At 36.3% G+C, this 25000-nt stretch overlaps 1 protein-coding gene across 4 annotated transcripts in view; it reads left to right on the forward strand.

Annotated features, from left to right (window-relative positions):
* Nucleotides 1-25000, forward strand: part of LOC144974860 (FYVE, RhoGEF and PH domain-containing protein 2-like) — a 69615-nt gene that overhangs the window by 28148 nt on the left and 16467 nt on the right. For all 4 annotated transcript variants that reach the window (XM_078918233.1, XM_078918230.1, XM_078918231.1 and 1 more), the window contains exons 2-4: nt 17652-19296; nt 22959-23057; nt 24044-24192. In XM_078918233.1, the coding sequence (XP_078774359.1) occupies nt 18298-19296; nt 22959-23057; nt 24044-24192 (1247 nt within the window). In that variant the 5' untranslated portion in view covers nt 17652-18297. The remainder of the gene's footprint in view (nt 1-17651; nt 19297-22958; nt 23058-24043; nt 24193-25000) is intronic.

The following is a 25000-nucleotide window of genomic DNA, read 5'->3' on the forward strand; positions in this document are numbered from 1 at the left end:
TTTTAAAAATGACGGTTTATTAGTGGATTGACAAGCTAAGGAAGTTTTGCCGCATAATTAATGGATATTATATATATATATATATATATATATATTATATATATATATATATATATATATATATATATATATATATATATATATAATTTTGAATATAATATTAGAGTTTTACGTTGTCTCATACAATTTCCCTTTACTTTGATCTTTTCATGAATGATCTTGTCAAAGTTGGAAAACTATATGCGACAAATCGGCTTAAAACAGTATTTATATCGAGGTGGAAATTATGTTAGAAGTATTTTTAAAACTTAACGATTATGATTTGAGATAAAATAGATGACTTCATTCTGCTGTACTCTGAATCCCTGGACAAAATACTAAGAATAAAGAGAAGAGCCGCTAGACCTACCCACACCAAGCACCCGATGTCCTCTGCCGTTTTTAAAAAAAATTTTCGAGCTTGGTATGGATAGGTCAAGCGGCTCTTCTCTTTATTCTTCGTATTTTTTCCGTGCCCGACGTCTTTGTCCAGAAGACTGCAGAGGACGGCAGTGCCGGGTCGTCGGAGTCGGTCTCCGGTGTGGGTTAGCCCTAATCTGACTTTTTGGTTTGTTGGTAGCCATCGTAATCGATCGATTTGAATTCGACGAAAACGTTTTAGGCCCAAACTGAAAAATAAACGTCTTATCAGACCGTCCATGACAGGGTACAATCTTATCGCAGGTGGGTTTTGAAACGGAGTCTTTGTCTTTGAAATAACCTTAACAATGTTTTGTGTACTGTTGTTTTACAAGAATGTTAGAAGTGAAGAGCATAAATATCGAGGAAACAAACATTTTAAAGCATTGGAGACAGTCTCAACAACCTTAAAACCTTTAAAATATCTCGCCTATCCATTTTGTATCTGCCACATGCACAAAGAGACACGACAACTGCACCGAAATCTCCGCTCGTCTGCACTCACTCCCACACTCAATCACATTTAGAAACAAAAGTATCCAATTAAAGATCCAGACACTCTCTTCACGTTGCCAGATAGTTTTTACAGAATATGTGAAACGAGTAGCAGAAAATTGTTATTTAAATGGTATGAAAATGAAATGCCAAGTATACTAAAACTCGAATTAAATATTTTAGCCATAAAACTCGCCCTTCAAATATCAATTGATCAAACTGACCCTCATCTTGGCAAAAACTCTCAAGCCTGGGACTTCGGGAAGCCTGTCTTGGAACTGATCAAACTGAAAAGGCCATTTGTGTGTGTGTGTGTGTGTGTGTGTGTGTGTGTGTGTGTGTGTGTGTTTCTCGTCAAGGCTATGTATGGATAGTGTCTGTGTGTGTGTGTGTGTGTGTGTGTGTGTTTTATTTTGTACTTTTCTATCTGCTTTGTTAGCACTGTTGTATCAATCTATATCTTATACAATTTTCCAGATCTTTGTCCACAAAACTTTAAAATGTCGTCCTTAAACGTAAAAGTTATATGGCCTATTGAGCCAGAGTTTATCCTGGTTTCTGTAGCGTTAAACGGTCAGTATCAGTTAACAATAAAGAATGGAGTGAGTAGAAAAGTGCCAGAAGACAATAGAGAATTTAAAAAACAAACTTCGTGGCGATGGGGGCTCGAACCCACAATCTTACTGGCACGAAAAGTAAGGTCTCGGGTTCGAGTCCCCATCGCCGCGAAATTGTTTTTTAAAAAAATTCTCTATTGTCTTCTGGCACTTTTCTACTCACTCCATTCTGTTTAGTCAACATAAGTACCTGCTTCACTGAATCAATAGCAATTGTTTGCTTTTCTTTGGATAGAGGATTAATATATAATGGCAACGAAAAATACGTATTAACTTAGCCCCCGGTTTATTGTCTTAGGTATAAAATTAACTTTTCTTGCTGCTTTACTTATCTGATGAAATTTCATTTGGTGTTAATCTGGATTTTAGACATATCAAATTGTATGATTTTTTTTTTCAATCAAAGCAGAAAACAGCCAAAATGTCGATTAGATTTTTCGATATCACGACGAGTTTAGAAACTACCATTAAAATGGCAATATAAATGCGAAATTGGCAACTCTGCCAATACTATTTTTATAACAAAACAACCAGACTAAAAACGTTGAAACCAAAACTCCAGACACCGTCTGAGATTTCCTGTGAAAAGAGCAATGGGTTATAATGGGGGGTAAAGAACATCAGATAAATTATCACCTCTCTACAGTCTGAATATTCTATTTTTGTCTTTCTCTTTCGCGTTTTGTTATATTGTTGAACAAGGTAGCAATCGATAGATTGTTTGTTTGGATTTCCGAGCCATTTTCAGAAGGAAAAAAATGTGCAGATGAGACACAATGGGATAACACGAGTGGGAATTAGTTAAAGACACAGCATGAAACGAACGTTTCAACTAAAACCCTTTTTCAGAAAACAAAAAAATGAATAGAGCTTTGATACAGAGCAATGTGTTCTGGACGTGTTCAAAACGCTTTACCCTCATCTTGGCAAAAAAAAAAATTAAAAAAATCTTCGCGAAGTCCCAGGTTTGAGAGTTTTTTGGGTTTTTTTTTGCCAAGATGAGGGTCATTTAATTCGATCGATATTCGAATGACGTTTTTTCTGGACTAAATTTTAAAATATGTTTTTTTTCCAAAGTACGGCAGTATTGCTCTCAATGCATCTCAATCTTGTCTTTCTGTGTCAAATGATAAATTGGTGAGCAGGCACTGGTGTAAGATAACAATATTTAAAGGCCTGTAGACATCAATTGTTCAAGAAGGAACACCACAAGAACAATAAATCACCCCCAACAAATCTGCCAGGCTAATTATTTATTTATTTATTATTAATTTTTTTTGACGTTATTTTTCTTGCCATTTTCTTTCTCATTTGTCTGACATTGCACCAAAAATATACGCTTACTGTAGCAATGACTATGAAAAATGTTTTTTTCTCTTTTTGAGGAAAATTTTTGTTTAAAATCAAAGCCCTATCTCCACTGAGTAAAAATGTTTTTGAATTTTGAAAATCCATTCATAAATAAACAAGTTATGCAGTTTCAAAGGTGTCATTTATTTGGATGACCCGCAAAGAGGAAAAAAACGCGAAAATATGGGACGCTTTTTCGGCATTTTTTTTTTTTCGACCTTTGGTTGTATCTTGTGTAATATAGTAGGGGGAATTAGGCTAAAACCGTGCAAATTCGGGTTGAAAGCATGAAAATTTGCATACAGTTTGCTAAGACCCATAGAAAAAAACATCTGATATAGAACCACTCTGGCAATCAATCATAACGTATCGGTTTAAGGCCTTAGATTTTACCTATTACAGATATATTAAACAAGGGAAATAACTGCGTAAAAATATATATTTTCTTCATATTCATTGTATTAGGGAAAATTAGGCTAAAACCGTGCACATTGGGGTTGAAATCCTGAAAATTGGCATATAGGTAGCTATGACCCGTATAAATAACACCTGATATAGAACCACTCTGGCAATTTCTCAGAACAGTGCGTTTTTAGCACTTTTATTTTTTCCTATATAGCATTACTTATCCGAGGAAATAACCACTACTATACAATGTGCGTTCTAAAACTTTAAATACACCGGTAACCATTTACGGTAGCTAACTGATGATTATTATTTCGTGTTGTAACTAGTAGATAAAAGCGGGAGAGGGGGAGAGGAGTGAGCGGGAGAGAGAGAGAGAGAGAGAGAGAGAGAGAGAGAGAGAGAGAGAGCGAGAGAGAGAGAGAGAGAGCATTTTACTCATTACTGTACTAACCTAACTAGTAGATACAATAGGGAGAGGGGGAGAGGGAGTGAGCGGGAGAGACGGAGAGGGAGAGAAAGTGAGAGAGACGGACAGACAGACAGAGAGAGAGAGAGAGAGAGAGAGAGAGAGAGAGAGAGAGAGAGAGAATTTTACTCATTACTGTACTGACCTAACACCCCCCCACCTCCCCCCACCCCCACCCCATACACACACACACCCTTCATCTACACAAGTCCGTGCAAGGCAAAACGGGACCTTAAACACTTGCATCGGGTGCCGATACATTCTCTCTTACATGAACATTTGATGAGTTTTTGGGACATTTTTGACAATTCTGGAAATAAGCTCCACAGTGGCTCATGTCGATCGTCGCATTTGTTGCAGGGTTCTCTTCTATAAAAGATATAATGTTAGCAAAAGCTCGACTTCTTTCAAGAACTGTGACATCATGATTATCATCAGCAGTGACATCTTTTAAAGCTTGTTTTTTTTAAAGTATCGTGCATGACAAATTTTATGGTATAGGGCGGTAGTGTGCCTCCTGAGCGACTAAATCTCCTCCGGCAATAAATGACAACATATCAGAATCTTTTATAGATAACGCTATTTCACGAATATTTTCTTCCATATCTGTTGTCATTACAGAATTGAGTACTCCCGATGCTATGTTTTTACAAAAAAGCACTTTTGTTTATTATAGCCAATCTCTAATTTTGAACGTTGTCTCATTATTCTCGTGGGTTGCGAAATATATTCATTCGGTGACTCCTCCAAGTCAAATGACGAAGTTTGGAATTCTTGTATGGTAATTCTTTTAGATTTCTTTAATTCTAATCGCCTAATTTTGTTGGCATTAAATTTTACACGACAATACTTATGCCACTTAGCATCATTTTGTTTTAAGCTTTCAATAATCTCATTTCTTTCTCATGAATTAAAAACAACTTGTTTTCATCACAAACCAAAGAATTGAATTGTGTTAAATCTTCAAAAAGAGTTTCATAGCCTTGCCCTTTGTCATACCTCCTCGACTTAGAGGGACATTATAAACGGTAAATAACGTAAAGTAAAAAGCTTGCCACAATACAGCATCATAGTGGTTAATGATGATGATAATGATGATAATTATAGCAATGAAAGCGGTATGCTTACTCTTTACTGTCATCAAGTTTGACCGAAATAGGTTTTAACTCACGTAAAATGATTATAGCAGTATTTTTGGAAAGAAAAGAAAACAGGAGGAGGGGAGAAGGAGCACTGTCCTTTGTCAACACCGGTTATCGGCATTTATTGAGCTGCTAGTCTGTTTTGTCTACCCCTCTGCTCATCTTCCCGTCTGCCCGTCCGTTTTAGAGCAATTGATTATACTTATTAAATCAGATGCAGAAACAATGTCATATTATAGAATATTGCTCGCTAGACGTCCTTTAAAACAAGTGAAATTGAATAGTATTTACGATTAGATAATTTGTATGGTTCGTGAATCGAAAGTAAAGGGAAAGGAAAACATCCGCTTCGACGCTAAAAATAGTCACCAATGGGAATCCAAAGGATGACGTAAAATAACCTTTGGTCGGCTTGCCTCGAATGTTTACACAATAAAAATGAAAGAAAATATTGTCGTCCATTTCAAAATTTTCTAATCTTAAAAACCTTGTATCTCGACTAATACTGATCTCTCAGAGTGGTTCTATATCATAAATTATAGGGTTTTTCATATTTTACAACATATGTAATTTTCATGCTTTCAACCCTGTTTGCACAATTCAAGGGTTTTTTGGACCTAATTCCCCTACTAATAAGTGTATTAAAAGATTGAAACTTGAAGAGCAAATTAGGATGGTGTTTTGTAAAATACGGGAAAAGTACGCGTCATATTCATATGGAATTTTACAACCAAAAAGAAGAAATGTTCATGTATTACCTTGTCAGCGACAAAACCTCCACGCCCGGTAGTTTTAGAAATATTTTACTCCAAAGAGTAAAAATCTATTTTTAACGGTCTTCTGGTAATCGCACGAGTTTTGTCGCTTAACATAATCTAAAATGACCTTCTTTCTAACTGTGTGCCAACTTTCAATCATATTCATCGATAAACAGCGTCGTAATTAATTTTTAAAAATAGCATATACGAAACGGCTTCGTCCCATATTTTGACGCGAATTCGGGCACTTCGTGAGCGAAAAAGAGGCCCAAAGATTTGTGCGGGATAGTCATTGCTACTTACTGCCCAGTCATTATACATGACAACATTGCACCAAAAATATACGCTTACTGCCCAGTCATTATACATGACAACATTGCACCAAAAATATACGCTTACTGTCCAGTCATTATACATAACAACATTGCACCAAAAATATACGCTTACTGTCCAGTCATTATACATGACAACATTGCACCAAAAATATACGCTTACTGTCCAGTCATTACACAAGACAACATTGTACCAAATGATATACGCTTACTGCCCAGTCATTACACATGAAAACATTGTACCAAATGATATACGCTTACTGCCCAGTCATTATGAAAAAAAGTATTTTCCTATATTTGCAGCACATCTCATCTGTATGGTAGTAGATTCATAATTTCTTAAAAACGTAAGGAGTTCGGTTTATCGAGACGAGACTTTGTCGACTTTAGGGATGCGTTCTACTTATGGGTAGAGATACAACAACCAACAAATTAGAACCCTAGGGCTTTCCATCACATGTAAGATCAGCCCGTGGTTTATAATAGTTTATTGTCTTTGAGAGCCTGTCAGTCTATATCAGTTTTGGCAGGCTCGTAAGAAAACAACGAGCCCAGTAATGCAGCTATAAAGAGATGGTTCACCTGCTTTCCACATTCCGTTTTGACAGTGTTGTACATAATATTAAGTAATTTTGTAATGAGAGCCCCATTCTCCCGAAACAGTACAATGTTTAAATCTAGTAAATATAGAATATTACAGTTCGGTTTTTTTTTTCTAAATTGATGTTATTCAGCATTTTTACATTTTCACCAAAGTGCTCATAAACTTTTCTGCCTTTCTATAGAAAAAACCCCAAACAAACTCGAATTAAATATTTTAGCCAGAAAACTCGCCCTTCAAATATCGATCGATCAAACTGACCCTCATCTTGGCAAAAACTCTCAAGCCTGGGACTTCGGGAAGCCTGTCTTGGAACTGATCAAACTGAAAAGGCCATTTGTTTGTGTGTGTGTTTCTCGTCTAGGCTATGTATAGATAGTGTCTCTGTGTGTGTGTTTTAGTTTGTACTTTTCTATCTGCTTTGTTAGGCACTGTTGTATCAATCTATATCTTAAACAATTTTCCAGATCTTTGTCCACAATGCATATCTAGGCAAGCCATCGTCTGCTCTTTAGATAACTTAGTATACACAATTTTATGAGATTGTGTAGGTGTAAGTTCAGGGGGTGGCGATCGGTGGGAAAGGGGTGGGGGGGGTGGGTGTCTGCCACTAATGTAATTATTTAATCTGTCTTCCTCTTCTTGTTTTTGGTTTTGCTTTGTTTATTCCCGGTTTCACGATGTGGTATTTTTATCCCGATCTTGACAGTTCGGCAACCACCCGATAATTTCCAGACATGGTTTAACCATGTCAACCAATTACAGCACTCTTATTGGTGTTAACTCTTGCATGGCCAGAAAAAAAAAAGAAAGAAAAAGAAATCCCGGAAATTTCCGATTCTCGTAAAAACTCGTTTGACGGGGAACTTGGGATTCCATTAACTTGCCAATCCCTGACAAGGGCAATTTTAAAATAGAGATATCGCCTCTAGTGACTTTTCCGTCGTTTGTATTCGACAGACGTGTATTTACCCAAATTGTTATGATCTCAATGTTATAAGTAATGGAAATATTCTCAAATCAACTTAAAATATTGTCCATTACAGCAATGTTAAATCAAGCCGATAATTGCGTTCGGTTTTCAGACCTGCAAATCTGAGCACTTAGTTTCCTATTCGCACCTATTAGCACCTATTCGTCTTTATTTATTTTGCAGGTCCAAGAAGTACACATTGCAAATATTTTCAAATATGTCTATTAAGAATCTCACACCAAATTATCTATCTTGGATAGCTAGATTTGGAGTAATAAAATGCTCGTCTGTAGTGCTTCTGATGTGGTTTTCTTTGGAGTGTGTATAATTTGTTGTTTTACTGAATAAGCATAACGTAAATTTGGGTTTTTCTAGGTATTTCTGTTTTCAACCCTATTGCACTTGTGGGCCCCATAGAGTGGTTCAAGATGAAGTAGATTTATTATAGGAAAAATTTGCCTTTTAGAAAGCGAGGGGGCGGGGGGTCGACTTGGTTAATTTTACCCAACCCCCCCCCCCCCCCCCCCCCCCAAAAAAAAACACCCAAAAAACCCCAACAAATTGTAACTCACCGTGCCCATCTGATATTTGTCGGGATGAAAAAGGTGTAGAAGTGTCAAAATGGTTACAATTGGAAAATTTAAGATTTGTTACGTTTATTAAACAAAATTCACTCTCCAAAATATGTCATGCAAGATCAAAATTCATTTTAAATATCAGGGTCACTCCGACATAATACCCTTTTGAGACGATTGATCACAAGTATGCAATAGAGAACAATAGTGTGATCATGCCAAAATACGGGTTCCAATCTTCTTGGAAGTGTAAAACCAGTTCTCCGGAGGACTGGATACATACCTTGTACAACTGATCTCCTGGTTTCAGAGTGGTGGCATCTTATTTTTTAGCAAATGCTGGTCGTCATTAAAGATCACCAATCCTTGCTCTTTTACGACCCGTAATGATAAGAATCTGCCTATATATCCTGGTACTAAAATAATTATGTCACTTTATTGTTAAATATGTAACCTATAATAGATTGATAGTCCTCGGGAGGAACTGGTTACACACTTCCAACGAGTTTTGAATCGGAAGAGAGGAAGGTGTGGCGTCATTTATCAAATATCATAAAACAGTAAAAAAGGAGATTCTTCATTGCATATCTCCACACATCACTCACTCCCATTGCGATTACGTTGGCATTGTCGATTTTGTTTCTAGATTGAAAATAATCTCGTGGAATTATCTCCTCTTTACATGGCGCCTCCTGCGTGCTTAATATAAATCTAGATCCCGAGATATTTTGAGTTGTAATACCTTCCCCGATCCCACCTGGTTACACTTAAGGGGTTACCTAACACCTATCGCATCCCCACAGCCTAATGTCATGTCCCCATCACATCAAGGGTTTAGGTGAGTAACTACAGAGGGCGAAGCGCTCATCTTCGACTAATGTTATAATGGATGATAATGAACGCTTCATTACGTATAGATTGGAGAAGTAAAAACCTCTAACGGAAATGGGAGAGCCTACATTTCTTATAACTTTCTTGTTCTGATTGTTAATCTACCTGCTGTTATTTATATTTTACTAAAGGAATGTTCTAACTTTTTGTACTGAACGTGCGATTAACACACCACCTTACAACACTTTGCCCGATTCATTAGCCAAGTGCTGTTTATTGGACATGCTGCCAAATTCTTAAATTATTCTACAGCACTCTGGAAAAAAAAGGGATTTAGAATTTTGGCCAGAAAACTCGTCCTTCAAATATCGAACGATTAACATACCCCTTACCATGTCAAAAAATATCAAACCTGGGACTTCCAGAGTGCGGCAATATTCTGGAAGATTATCGTCCGGTGATAATCCAATGATTAGCTAGTGTGCAAGTTCTGAAAGGCTTTCACCGAGAAAAAATATATAATACAACAATTTGACGAAAGCAAAACCAAATCGGATATTAAATTCTAAATAATTTCAAATGACTCGTGGTGTATTTTGGTTAGTGCGGCACTCAACTACAATAATTGGTGCCCCGAACACACTGACAAACGCCAAATATCTCATTTACCTCAGAAATAATAACAGGTTTGCATATTTTTTTTTGTTTCACGTACCCAAAATCCCAACCATCGTCACAAATACAGTAAACTTATTATGGCCTCAAGATTCTGCTCTGTAAAGGGTTTGAGCGACGCGTACAAATAGATATTATGTGCAGGTAGGATTTGTGTATTTGGTTTTCACTTGCACCCCTTATTCTTGTTTTAGCATAATTTTGGCAAAGTAACAAATTATTTGAAAAGAGGCAACCTGATAGTATGCGCTTGGCTAAGAAGCTCACAACATTGCCACCCGGAAGTATAACGGACCAACACACAAAACTAGGTTTAATCTTGAACGTTTATAATCTGGTCAATACAGTTTAGTGCGAATTACTCATAAACGCGGATGGCAAAAAACAATCACGAAGACCTGAGTGACGTCAACATCGTTCTATCTATAGTCTTCTCGATCAACAGAAAAGAAAGATGTTTACAAGGGAAAGTCAAATCACATCGTATGCTTGCCAATCTTAAATGTTAACAAGGTATTTTATCGCTCATTTCTTGTCGGTGTTTTAATGTAACAATGGCATTTCGATAAAGCGACGTTATTTCGCCAATAACGAGGTGATCAGACTTCTTTATCACTACCGCCTCAAACTCCTACCCTGATCTCAATGGCCGAGCAGGACTGAGTGTCGTCTTGAATCAAAGTCATGCGATGTCGAATTTAGTAACAAAAAAAAAAAAAAAACAAAAAAAAAAAAAACAACAACAAACAAACAAAACCCGCAATGTGTATGAATGATTGAAATATGAACACATGTTTTTGGTTATTTTTTTTTCTTTCGATTCTATGTACAGATTATAGATAGAACGAATTGACGTCACTCAGCTCTTTGTTATTGTTTTAGCCAGCCATTTTTTGCGAATACTTCTCACTGAATTGTATTTATCAGACTATAAACATAATTTAAGGTTACACGCATAGTTAAATTGAGCATTTATATAGCGTAATATCCACTTAACGTGCTCAATGCGCTTTACAAGGGGTCCCTGGTCAACAGCAACATATAACATGTAGGACGAGACATGACGCCTGTTAGGCGATATTACAATTTTTCGGACAAAGACAACGCTGTTAACGGCCAGGTACTCATTTTACACCTGAGTACGGTGAGAGAATGTGAGTAAAGAGTCTTTTCCAAGGACTCAACTATGCGCCGAGCGAGGCTCGAACCCAGGACCTTCCGATCCGAAAGCGAGTGTCATACCACTAGACCACATAACCACATAGTTGTGTGTGTTGATACGTTATCCGGCTCGCGGATGTTATGAGGTTTTTTTTTAACTAAACGCATAGCATCCATTTAAGACAACTTGTGGTTTATAAGAAATTAAGTAGCTTTGTTGCCCGAACATCGGCTGGCGTCGGGAATAAGCTGATTATGCAGAATTAGGATTTGACTCTTGTATTGATTTCAGATGAAAATAACAGTAGTGATTGTTTAGCTTTCGAATAGCAGAGAAGTTAATGTAATACACTCGCAAAAAAGTATCTAGGGTTTTTTAGAATTTCATTGAGACGAGAAATTGTTTCAATTCCTAGAAGCATTAGGTTTCAGAATATTTTGACAAGTCGAGGGTCCATCGATATTTGGAGTCACAACATGCTCGCTATGTTTTGAAGCTGCCACAGTATTGATTGGAAAAGGCATTTTGTTAATATATATATATTAAAAAAAAAAAATATATATATATATATATATATATATATATATATATATATATATATATATGTATATATATTATATATAGTGTGTGTGTGTGTGTGTGTTGTGAAGACAGTCGACTCCAAATATTTCAAAATAGTATTTTTTAAAGAAAAATATAATAGACCCGAAAATATTTTTTTGCATAAACGATGCATGTTTTTTTTTTTTCCCCTCTGAAATAGACCCTCCCCCCCCCCCCCCCCCCCAACAAAATTATGCCACCACATTTATTTTGTTTATTTATTTATTTATTTACTTCTTCGTTTGTTTCTTTTATTTTATTTTATTATGTTTGCTCTTCTTCCCCATTTCACCATCTCCCAGCTCCTCCACCTCATCCTTCTCGTTTTCCTCCTTCTCTCTTCATCTGTTTTTCTAACCCCCCCCCCCTCTCTCTCTCTCTCTCTCTCTCTCTCTCTCTCTCTCTCCCTCTCTCTCTCTTTCTTTCACTCTCTCTCTCTCTCTCTTCTTTCTCTCTCTCTCTCTCTCTCTCCTCTCTCTCTCTCTCTCTCTCTCTCTCTCTTCTTCTTCTTCTTCTTCTTCTTCTTCTTCTTCTTCTGCTTCCTCTTCTTCTCCTCTTTCCTCTCCTTCTCCTCCTTCTCCTCCTCCTCCTCCACCACCTCCTCCTCCTATTGTTCTTCCACCATCTCCTCCTCCTCCTCTTTCTTCTTCCTCTTTCTCCTTTCTTCCTCTTTATCTCTTTCTTTCCTAATACAAAGTAGAATAATGTAGCCATAAGCTTCTTACAAAAGATGATCAGAATAGCGTGTCTTTCGGTTTGCTAAAATACTATTATGAGATCATAAGACGCTTTGCCTCAGACACATCCTCATAATATATGAGTGTGTGTGTGTGTGTGTGTGTGTGTGTGTGTGTTTATCAATTCCTTTAATTTTAATCCTTACATCTATTGCCCCACATTATACGGGGTAAGCCTTACTGTATGTAAACAAATGCTGGTAGGGCCTCTTTTATTCAAAGATCTATGTTGAATCTGATGGCTTCGCTATTTATGCTTATCTGTATTTGTGATATGATCATTGTCGTCATGAATATCATCATCATCATCATCATCATCATCATCATCATCATCACATCATCATCATCATCATTATCATCATCACATCATCATCATCATCATTATCATCATCATTATTATCATCATCATCATCATCATCATCATCATCATCATACCATCATTATCAACAACAACATCATTATCAACAACAACAACAACAACAACAACAACAACATCAACAACAATAACAGCAATACCGATGATAAATGCGACGACTACAAGAACACAAAATGTATAAATAGATACATAAATAGATATGAGTGACTTCATCGAGAAAATGTTTATACCATAATCACATTAATAACTGGTCTATAGATGAGTGAAGAGGTCTACCTGTTTCATATTTCATATAAGTTGGAGCGGCCGATTCCATATGGCACATATCAAGATAAATTAACACGGTTCATTATAGAATCTCTTTATATTTGTGATACACTCCCAACTACTAGATGATGATGGCAGTGACGACGACGATGATTATAACGATGAGAGAGAGCGAGAGAGAGAGAGAGAGAGAGAGAGAGAGAGAGAGAGAGAGAGAGAGAGAGAGAGGAGGAGGAGGAGGAGGAGGAGAGAGATGGAATGTCAATCGAATTGAAGTGTTTTATTTATCATTAATTGACGTTACGAAGACTCATAGCATTAACCCCTCCCCCCCCCCCCCCCCCCCCACACACACACATACCTCTCACGCCACACACCATTGGTATCTCATGATGTATCTTCAATTATGAAATTAGGATTGGAATTCATCAAATTTGACTAGAAAGCAGACATTCCCAACATAATATTGTTAATTTTAGGTAATAATTATCACGATCAAGCAATAAGTAAGAGTCATCCGGACATGTGTTATTGTTATGATTCAAGTGTGCGTAATTGACTTGCCAGGTAGTTTTTGAATGAAATGCCAACAGATTTTCTTTTTCTTTCTGAAAGAAGATCAAAGTTACCAGGGCATCATTTTTATTCATATTAAAATGTTTAATGTTGGTCATTCTTTATTTCGTTTCATTGCTTTGTGTAAGGTTTCTGTATTTATAAAAGTGTCAACTGGAATTAGTGCTGATTTTCAAAGATGGTAGATTACTCGTAATAAGATTTCTTATAAATAATAATTATATAATATCATGTGAGCCATCGCCACAAAAGGATGAACTGGCCCAAAAGAAGAGAACTGACATAAAGCAATAAAAATAATAAAACAGCAACGTATAAAACAAACAAAAATAAAAATGAAGACAATAAAAGGGAATTATATCGATGATGATGATGATGATGATGATGATGATGATAATGATGATGATGATGATGATGATGATGATGATGATATATTATTATTATTATTATTTATTATTATTATATTATTATTATTATTATTATTATTATTTATTAATATATTATTATTATAACGGTCAATGTGGTTATTCCCCCCCCCCCCCGGCCCCGATAATAAGCACTGCAATTGATATATATATATATATATATATATATATATATATATATATATATATATATATATATATATATATATATATATATATATATATTTTTTTTTTTTTTTTTTTTTTTTTTTTATTTTTTTTTTTTTTTTTTTTAATTTTTTTTTTCTTTAATTTGGCATATAGAATGCCGGACTGGCAACCCAATCCTCATGCCTTAATTGCCACCACCGATTTATATTTAGACTTCATATAAACACACGTTTTAGGAAAGGAAATGGAGACTTGTGTTGTATCGTCATGTTATGTATATGCTTTTATTTTATGCCGTTTATACAAGTCGTGGAGTTGTATTGATATATAGACGACTATATATATATATATATATATATATATATATATATATATTGATGTTGTGTGTGTTATTATATATATTATGTTTATTATTTATATATATATATATATATATATATATATATATATATATATATATATATAATGTATTTGTATTTATATATTTAAAATTCAACATGACGTTAAATTGAAATTAATTATACTAAATGCAATAAGGCAGTTTGTTTTAAAATCCAATTCCCTCCACCACCCCCCCCCCCCCCCCACCCCCCCTCATTAGATTGACATTAACTGTGGCCCATCGCGTCCAACTGGAAATATGTAGAGATAAAGATTGTTGAATTTAACATCAAAATCAGAATTATGGATTTCAGATTTTATTAAATACAAGGAAATAAAACTGATTCTCTTCATTGAAGGCACTTCTTTTCACCCACAGTTTATTATTAGTTAAGATTAATGTTAAGTTTTAAGCAAAAGATTTACCCCAAAATATGTTATAACGTTTGTGCAAATGGAAGCGCGGCCAAGCGAGCTCTCGCTATGCCTCTAAGAGAGAACACGCCTCGGGCCGCTTACGTTTTATCATCCAGTTTTCAAAACGCAAAACCCGATTTGTTGTTATGGATATATACAGTCGGTCATTTGGCGTTCTTATAGCGCTCCCTCAGAAATATTACTTATTTATTTCTGAATATATCCTCATTTCATCCTGAGAATAGTTCCTTCTTGTCCTGGTTTCTTTAGGGGTTTTTACGATGACAGATTTTTCTAGTGTCTCGCCAACACGTACCACAATGTATCCCCAACAAAAAGATTGTATGGAGAGAATGGTTGATAGTACATATCAATATTACCAATAGCTCGTTTTATTGACTCTGGGTGTTCATAAGTTATTCGTGACAGTGATCTATGGTCGTCTGTTACTGTAAATATCGAATATGACCACTCTCCTCAAACAGTATTTGGGCGAGGTGAGCGTAAAGCTTAAAATTCAATTTAAACCTTATATTATGATATTTAATTTAGTTAAAGCATGTCACCGTTGAAGAGGGCGGTTTTTGTTTCAACCTAATATATAGATATAGATATAACGAAGATGACGTCACTCTGGTCTTTGTTATTGTTTTTTGCCATCCGCGATTATGAGTAATTCCCACTAAACTGCATTAACCAGACTATAAGCGTTTATGGTTACACATAGTTTTGTGTGTTGGTCCGTTATATTTCCGGATGGCAATGTTGTGAGCTTCTTAGCCAAGCGCATACTATCTATATCGGTTGCGAGAAAAAGCAAAAACAAAAACTAGAAAAGTTTAGAAGCCTGTAGCAGCCAGACATTAAATGATTCAAGTCTGAAATTTTACCCTAATCAAACCTAGTATTTATTGTAATTTGTGTAGGCCTACACAATTTTTCAGGAAAACATATCTATTGAAACTTAATGATCGTTTTAATAAACGCACCGCACAATTGCCGTACCAAAGATTTGGAACCTAATTCTCGAATTTTGATGTTGTCTGTAGGTCTGTCATTTTGCTTATTGATTAAATGTCGCATTTTTCTCCGCCATCCAACTGATTTTCTAATGTTTTGAATAGTGATTCAATTTCATGCATTTTGAATTGACTCTTTTAACTCTGCTTCTGTGTAAAACATGTTTCATTGAATCCAATGGATTCAAGTCAAGACTCATCGGAGGTCATTTATCTTTAAAAATAAATCAAGGGATTTCTGCTTGTATTGAACACTGTGTAACATTCTTAGAAGAGACATTTTCCTCATCATCATTTTGTTTTCCGACAAGATGAACGGGCCAACTTGCCTACCGCACTAATCTCACCACACTGCTGAAAAAAAACCCACACTGCTAAAAATGAAAATTGAAAATGTCGAAAAGTAGGTTCAAAAGTAACCCATCGTGGCTGTGTGGTATAAATCGTAATGAGGTTTATAGGTGAAAATAAATGAACTTTAAGTCAAAATGAATAAATTAGGAACCATATTTGTTTGTTTGTTTTGTTTTGTTTTTGTTGTTGTGGGTTTTTTTTTTTTTTTTTTGGGAGAGGGGGGGGGGCAGAGTTGTTCTTGTGTTTTTTTGTTTGTTTTTTTTTTTTTTGTTTTTTTTTTTTAAACGGTTGTGGGCCTGAACTGTGCCAAAAGCCATGAATGTCGTAGTTAAAGTGAGAACATATTTATTTCAATGTCAAAATTCACTAACTTTAAAACTAAAATTAATGAGGAAAGGTCTTGTACACGAAAGCTCAGCAGATGGTGGGATAACAAGAAATGAAGTGGGTAGGAAAGCGCCAGAAGACAATAGGGAATAAAAATGTCTGAAGACGGAGTAAATTCTGTCTCCCTGGATCTTATGTCTGTGAAAATATATTAAGTAATTGGAAATACGTGTAAAGGGCATTATATAATATAACCTTAAAGAGACTCTAACTTTGATCTGGTTTTCAATGAAGTGTAAATAGTCAGGGACTTTCTGCGGGAATATCAACCCGGTGTCAAATTCCAATATTTGAACTTCGATGGAAACGTTATCCGAAATTCAATTAGAAATTTTCAGACAGCAGAAGAACTCCCTCCTTTTGATTTATTGATAAATGATATTTGAATACGCGTTACTGTTTTAGAATGTTTGACTTGTGCGTTTGATCTTTTTGCTATTTATTTATTTATTTATTTATTTATTTATTTATTTATCTATTTATATTTTGTTTTACTTGCATGTTTGTTTCATTTTTGCTGTTGTTGAAGTTCTTATAAACATTTGATCTGAAAATTATAAACCAGTACACTCGAAAATTTACCTTGACTTCTTGATATGTGTTGAAATGTCCGTGACATATAATATAATCTAATATAATATAATATAATATAATATAATCTATATATAATATAATATAATATAATATAATATATATAATATAATATAATATAATATAATATAATATATTAATATAATATAATATAATATAAATATAATATTATTTCATTCCACAGTTGTTTAAGACGTTCACGCATAATATCTTTTATACGAGTATATTCGATTTATTTAGTTACATAAGCTAATGTGTTCTCTGACATGTTGTAGAGGCTGGATAGTCTCTGGTTAGTGTCTATTGAATTTCATTGGGAAAATAAAGTTGCCAACAAAATTCCAAGTTAATTCTCCGCTTTAAAAGTGTAGGCGTGTTAAAATGATCGAGAGCTATAGCCTTCATTGACAAGAAATATCAAATATTACTTCCGCATTGACCTGCTACCCTTTCTCGTTGAATACGTCTCATTTTTAAATACGTGACTCTAATTCTAATTATTTTCCTGTTTGATTTCATTTCAGGAAGAGGTAATTTACCAAACAGCTACCACCAATTGACAAAATTAACATCCTTGTTTCGGGGCAATCAAGCTGTTGGTTTCAAGAACTGCCTCCCATTTCAAATCACAGTTATTGGATAGCGGACATGTCATACCGGGTGATCTTGTGAACTGGAAGAATTGCGGGAAATGTATCATTAATTGTAAATTTTAGCTAAAATAGTGTTCGCGTGTTACAAGAAATTGGATTATCCTCATTCACGGCTTCTTCGGTAATCGTTATGGCGACAACACGATTCTCTCGCTTCAGAAAATGGGATCAATTTGCCAATGGTTTAATACATATTCGTGCCTTGTTTTGTGTTTGATTTGGGGATTGAAGGGTTTAAAATATGAGGTGATTTCGTCACAACTTGATTAACACCTTAACCATTTCATGAGATCGGAGTTGTTTTTTTGTTTTTATTTTGTTTTGTTCGGCTAGATTTTCTAGTTTATTTTGCTGGAGTCCTTGTGAAATTTAGAATACTTGTCTGAAGGAGGAAGAAAAATCCATATTTATTCGAAATTCAAAACATTCATGATGGATTGTATTATTTAAATATTCACTGCCTCCCGTGAATCTTTTTTATTTGAAAAATCATTTGGATTTTTTTCTGACAAAAATTATGTCTGCCAAAATTGGGTACGTGAAAGCCTTGGCGAACAAACTGTCCACCGACAACTGTCGGACGTCACCGTGTAACCATCACGAAAATGGCGACACCTGCAGCAAATCACCATCCCCTACCGATGACGATCATCAACAGCAGCTGTCGCCATCCATCGTTCCCAAGTCCGTGCAGTCGATGATCAAGGCTGCTGAACAAACCAACGCCCAAACCATTGGTTCCCCAAAACACACGACGTCTCCTCTATTCAGGAAAAGGCCTTCTTTACCTAATTCTAATTCTAATGTTGAACCGAAATGTAACGGGTTTGGATTTAGGAAATACTCCTCTCCAGAAAACACAAACAAATTCTCAGAAAAACCTCCTTTAAAACCAAATAACCTGGGCAAGCTGTCGCCGAAAACATCGCCTTTTAAAAGTTCAAAGACCTCTCCGAATGGATTGAATAACCCAACCCCGAAAACCTCCCCCAGCCCCCCAATTCCTAGGAAACCATCGTTATCCAACAGCTGCAATAAACCGACAATTCCTCAAAAACCAACAGCCTTATTAAATGGTAGCCCGAGGAAGCCTTCTCTTTCCTCACATAGCCCCGTCTCCCCTGAATCAAAATCACAAACCCCTTCAGATTGTCTCTACAGTATTGTCAATAAAAACAAACCAAAAGGAAAGACGAATGAAAACGGTGGTGATGCACCAAATAATGACGGTCAGATTTGCGGTGATAGTGAATCAAAGACTGATAACTCAACCGGCTCAGGTAGTAATGTTGTGTTAAGGAGTGGTGACGGTGGTAGAACTCGAAGGGACAGCGAGCAGTATCGGGCTTCTGTCTTCAACACGATATACGACAATGCAGCTGCCCTTACGGCCGCCGAGCTGTTCGATTCTAGTTGGTCAGACTCGGACAGTTACAAAGATTTTAGTGATGACAACGACGACGATGACACATCCGGAGATGTGGATGGGTCCAAAAAAGACAAAAAACAAGAAGAGGTAATGAATTGTTTGTTGTTGTTTTTTTTGTCTTGTTTTGTTTTTTTCTCCTTTTCATTTTTATCCTTTTTGAATGAGATGTGATAAGACCAGGCTACAAGCAACCACGTGTTGTAAGAATGATATTATACAAGGACACACCTACCGGCGTTTTGTACTGTATCAGTTCCAGTGGTTTAGTGGAATGAGAGAACAATTGGATTAAAGCAATGTGCAGCGCACGAAGCATAATGATCTTGAAAATTCTCTTTATTGTTAATGATGTCATTTATCCATTCGTTTTCTTCCCTTTCTTAATACAGAGCTGTTACTAGAAATTTCAAAAATTCGTTACTCTTATATAGGAAAAGGAGTACAGCTAATTTTACAGATTAACTCACTCAATCCTAGAGATTTTTCTACTTTTCAAAACTGGAAAAAATATATTAAAAATGAGCATGTGCATAGATAGTTTTATTCAACTATCATTAACATGTAAAAACTTTTTTTTTTAAATAGCTTTGATACTACGCCTATAGTACGTCTCAGAAAAATTGTAATGAATACGCATGGGGTAAAAGTAACCCCGGTTATACTACGAATAATATAGTCGGTGTTAGGGTTGAGTGAGTTAACAATTTGCCCTCATTCCATTTTGCTATGAGTTGGGCGCTTTCACAAATGAACTACGGGACTAATTTTGTTGTATTTTTTTTTCAATATCAGTGACCCCCCCCCCCCCCCTCTCCCCCATTATTTCACTGAAGTGATAACGAGAAAGATAACTCGTTCTTGCCTTTAGATAAACGCACGTTGTATTTATGTTGGGCATTCCCACAGTTTTCACGGTGTCAGTGCGCTTCACAATACTTTTTATCTGTTGTCCTTGTATGCCTTACGATACTATTTTCATTTCAAACGTCATTAGCATGCTCGTACTGATAAGATAATGTCCATCACGCCTAAAGCCATATACTCACACCAGAGTCGATTCGGGTAATGTCATGCTGTGGAAAGATACCGGAGCTTGAACGTTGGCCATTATTGTCGCTCACCAAGACAACGACCAACGGACTTGACTTTTTTAAAGGATCAGATTTTTGTGCCGATCGGACATCAATTCAGTCCAGAGCTGGTTCTTAGTTGCAAATTAGTGCCAGAAAATCCCAACTTCAAAACAAAAACAACAATAAACAACAACAAAAATAAACCAAAAAAAAATTTTAAAAATATAATAATAATAATAATAGAAGAAGAAGAAGAAGAAGAAGAAGAAGAAGAAGAAGAAGAAAGAAGAAGAAGAAGAAAGAAGAAGAAGAAGAAGAAGAGGAGGAAGAAGAAGAAGAAGAAGAAGAAGAAGAAGAAGAAGAAGGAGGAGTAGGAGGAGGAGGAGAAATGAGAAATCTTCGGACAATCCAATTTATTTTACATCGCATTATTTCAGCAACATCGGAATGCACAATATGGAATGATTTTGCTTTTCATGGTGATCACTTCAGTTAAAAGATTTTGCGATTTTCGTTCATAAAAGGAGGAAAACTATCTAGAAATTAAAAATGAAATAATTGGATCATGAAATCCTTTGTGAGAATGCAATGTTCAAGCCGTAGATCTGTAAGTAGGGCTAATCCACACCGGAGACTCATTCCGATGTCCAGGCACTGCCTTTCTCTGCCGTCTGGCACGGACAAAAAGTAAGAATAAAGGAAAGAGCCGCTAGACCTACCCATACCAAGCTTGAAAAAAAAAAAAATTAACGGCAGAGGACGTCGGGTGCTTTGTATGGATAGATCTAGCGGCTCTTCTATTTAGTCTTACTATTTTGTCCGTGCCCGACGTCTTTATCCGGAAGACGGCAGAGGACGGCAGTGCCGGGTCGTCGGAGTCAGTCTCTGGTGTGGGTTAGCCCTTAGTCTGTGCGGCTTTATAGTATTGTAGAACAACACTCTGCTCATCCTGACTGGTAAGTCCCTTGTTCGAATTCCACTGTGGGTGGCGCAATGTTGAGACCTTGGGAAAGGCTCTTTATTCAGATTTATTACCGTACTATTGTGTAAAATATTTAGTTTTGGCCGCAACAGCATTGCACGTGTCGAAGGACTAAATATCATGACGCCTTATAGAATTTTAAATGTCTCGTCCTGTTAAGTGTTGCTGCTGATCTGGGGGAACCCTTGTAAAACGCATTGAGCACATTAAACGGATATTGCGCTATAAAATAACTCACATTAAAAAAATAGTCGTGTGACTGTGCAACTCTGGTTGCTCAAAGACGAGACGTCAAAATATTTATAATCAGAACGTCACTTATCAGCTTATCAATAAATCTGTTATTATATAATATCTGACTGGAGATTCAGGAGATTGCCTTGAAACGTGAAATTCCAAAATTGATTGTTTAAAGTTTTGATATTGTGAAACTGTCACCCTTTAAAAAAATGCTACTAGTAGTGGCATTGTGCTTCAGAACCCCCCCCCCCCCCCCACCCCCAAGCAGCAAATCTTACACAGGAATGGCTTCGGCTTTGTGGATGGGAAATTCTTCCTCACAAGAAGTTTGAGGAATAAAAGCTTTGTCTTGTTGAAATAGGGTTTCAAAGCTTGACTCACTTTTTAAAATGATAGCTTATCATTTATTCACTGTTGTCACGGTGGTGAAAATTGATATGGATGACGATTACAAATATTATTAGTAATTAAAGAACGACCCTTAATTATGCGTGCCTCTCAGGCTGATTTCTTTTTCTCTTGGGATGTCTCTTATATGTTACAGCTGATTAATAATTCACTATGGTGTGGGGGGGGGGGGGGAATGAAAAAAAACCAAACAACCTTACGTTATCATACAGTGCAATATCCACTGAACGAGCTGAAAGCGCTTTAAAGAGGCCCCAAGCCAACAGCAACATTTAGCAAATAGGTAGAGACACAACGTCTTTAAATCGCTATTGCAATGGCATTTCGATAGTGACAACAAGGTAAGTGGCCAAGTACTCAATGCACACCTGAGTTCGGTGAGAGAATGTGAGAAAAAGCCAAGGGCTCAATTTTGCATCGTCCTTAACTGAAATAATACCAAGGGCTCAATTCTGCATCGTCCTCAACTGAAATAATACCAAGGGCTCAATTCTGCATCGTCCTCAACTGAAATAATACCAAGGGCTCAATTCTGCATCGTCCTCAATTGAAATAATACCAAGGGCTCAATTCTGCATCGTCCTCAATTGATAAACAAGGCTCAATTGCATCGTCCAACGAAATAATACCAAGGGCTCAATTCTGCATCGTCCTCAATTGAAATAATACCAAGGGCTCAATTCTGCATCGTCCTCAACTGAAATAATACCAAGGGCTCAATTCTGCATCGTCCTCAACTGAAATAATACCAAGGGACCTTCCGGTCTGGAGGCAACAGCATCTAATGGCCTCACACTGCAATGTTGTGATGATCTATCCAGGCAGCGAAATCGTTGCCGCACTCGTGTACAGTCTTGGGCGACTGTCATACCGCAATAAAAGCACACAGCTTCAGCATATTCCTACATCAAAAACATGGAATTGTTGTCACGTCATAATGTACGTTGCGAATTAAATTAACATAATATGAAGGAGGGGGATGAAGAAGAGGAGGAGGTAGTGGTTATCAAATTCAAATACATTGTTTTTTTGTGTTTATTCCTCAGGGTGACCCAGTCAGTCATGCAGACAAGAGGTATAAGATAGCAGGCGAATTACTGAAGACGGAGCAAGACTACGTGGCTATGTTACATCTATTACACATGGTATGGGGTTTTGCACCTATTTGTTTAGTTCCGACAACGACGACGACGACAACGATGATGATGATGATGATGATGATGATGATGATGATGATAATGATGATGAAGATGATGATGATGATGTCGATGATAATTATAGATTGCTGGCTATTCTCTGGAGTAGACGCAAAGTACTTTTCAACCATATCTAACAGACCTAAGTACCTTGGAATGAGATCACTTGGTTTTGTCCTGGCCCTGGCCGGATGCCCTTGCGGAGATGGAAACAGTCAAATGTACAGATAGTTTTGGGAGATTATATTTTTTTCCATGTAAATCATCTCTGTTATGCACTGCATTGTGTTTTGTTTACATATTTGATTGTATTCCTCTTGGTCGGGACTTGTGCTTGTGTCTTGATGAGACTTTTAGGTGATCTCAAACTAAGTACTTTGACAGTGTGCTCTTAGAATCTACATCTGTTCCCTATTTGAACCAATTCCCCTTTGTCCTACCTTTTCTTGGGTTTTTTAATTTGTAATTCTAGAACTTTTTCCTATCCCATTTGCTTCCTTTTTACTGGCGCTGATATGACCTTAAATGTGTTGCAAGCGCCGTAAAACCCTTAAAAACAAACAAACAAACAAACAATAATCACTGCCGAATGGAAGAAGGGATCAGAAGAAAGAAAAAAACCCTAATAAAAAAAACAACTCAACTGTATATAGTTTGCGCCTGGCTAGGAAACTCACAACATTGCCATCCCGAAGTATAACGGACCAACACACAAAACTATATGTAACCTTAAACGTTTATAGTCTGGTTAATACAGTTTAGTGAGAATTACTCATAAACGCGGAGGGCAAAAAACAATAACAAAGACATGAGTGGCGTCATCTTTATTTTATCTATAATATTGTATGTTTGACGAGTGTGCTCTGTCGACATAATATTGGGACCTGTGTCAACTTATAAAATGTTGCAATATCTTTTTCTTCATTCACTGACAGGTTTTCCAGACCCGTCTGGCAGAAGAAAACAGTCAGCAGCAGTTCTTTCCCCCTGATGTTCTCAAGCGGATCTTCTCCAACATCAAAAGCATCTACCTCTTCCACAACGATTTCTTGTTGCCACAGCTCGAGGGCCGGATGAAGAATTGGTAAGGGGATGATGGAGAGAGAGAGAGAGAGAGAGAGAGAGAGAGAGAGAGAGAGAGAGAGAGAGAGAGAGAGATGTTTGTATTTATCCCAATCAAATGAGTTGTGTCTTGTTGTAATAGATGATTATGGCATCATCATCATCATCATCATCATCATCATCATCATCATCATCATCATCATCATCATTAGTATCATCATAATTATCATCATCATCATCATCATCATCATCATCATCATCATCATCATCATCACCATCATCATCATCACTCGAATAGTTATGCCAATGTTCCTTTATAGATATATTTTTTTCATGTTTCTATTTTATTTCATTTTGTTGAACTGGATTTTGTTGTCGATTTTGTTGTGATCGAATGAATTGTTTCGTATCGACAAAAATAAATAGATAAATAATTAATTATTTACATGGAATTCAAACAAAATTTTATTGACGACTGCTTTTTGAAGAATCAGATATAAAATGGAATGGGGAAAATAATCGTTTAATAATTATTCTATGTTTAATTTTATTACCGATATGGGAGAGTATTACAGTTGTTTGGATGTGTATGTGAAGGGGGGGAAGGGGGGATGATAAGAGACTTTCATAACGTGATACCTGTTTTGTTCCCTTACGGGCATAAACCACTTATAAATATTTTTGTGTGCGTGCCGTAGAGTTCATGATAACTCACTTATAGTCTCATCAACAAGGGGACGAGTTTCGATATTTTTTTTTTTTTCTGACCCTATTTTCAATATTGATTGGGTGAAGTGGCTTTATAACTCCATAAAATATGATTTTGTTTG

This window comes from Berghia stephanieae, chromosome 6 (genome assembly GCF_034508935.2).
Source record: "Berghia stephanieae isolate SIO BIC M18660-M18661 chromosome 6, UCSD_Bste_1.3, whole genome shotgun sequence".
NCBI lineage: Eukaryota > Metazoa > Mollusca > Gastropoda > Nudibranchia > Aeolidiidae > Berghia > Berghia stephanieae.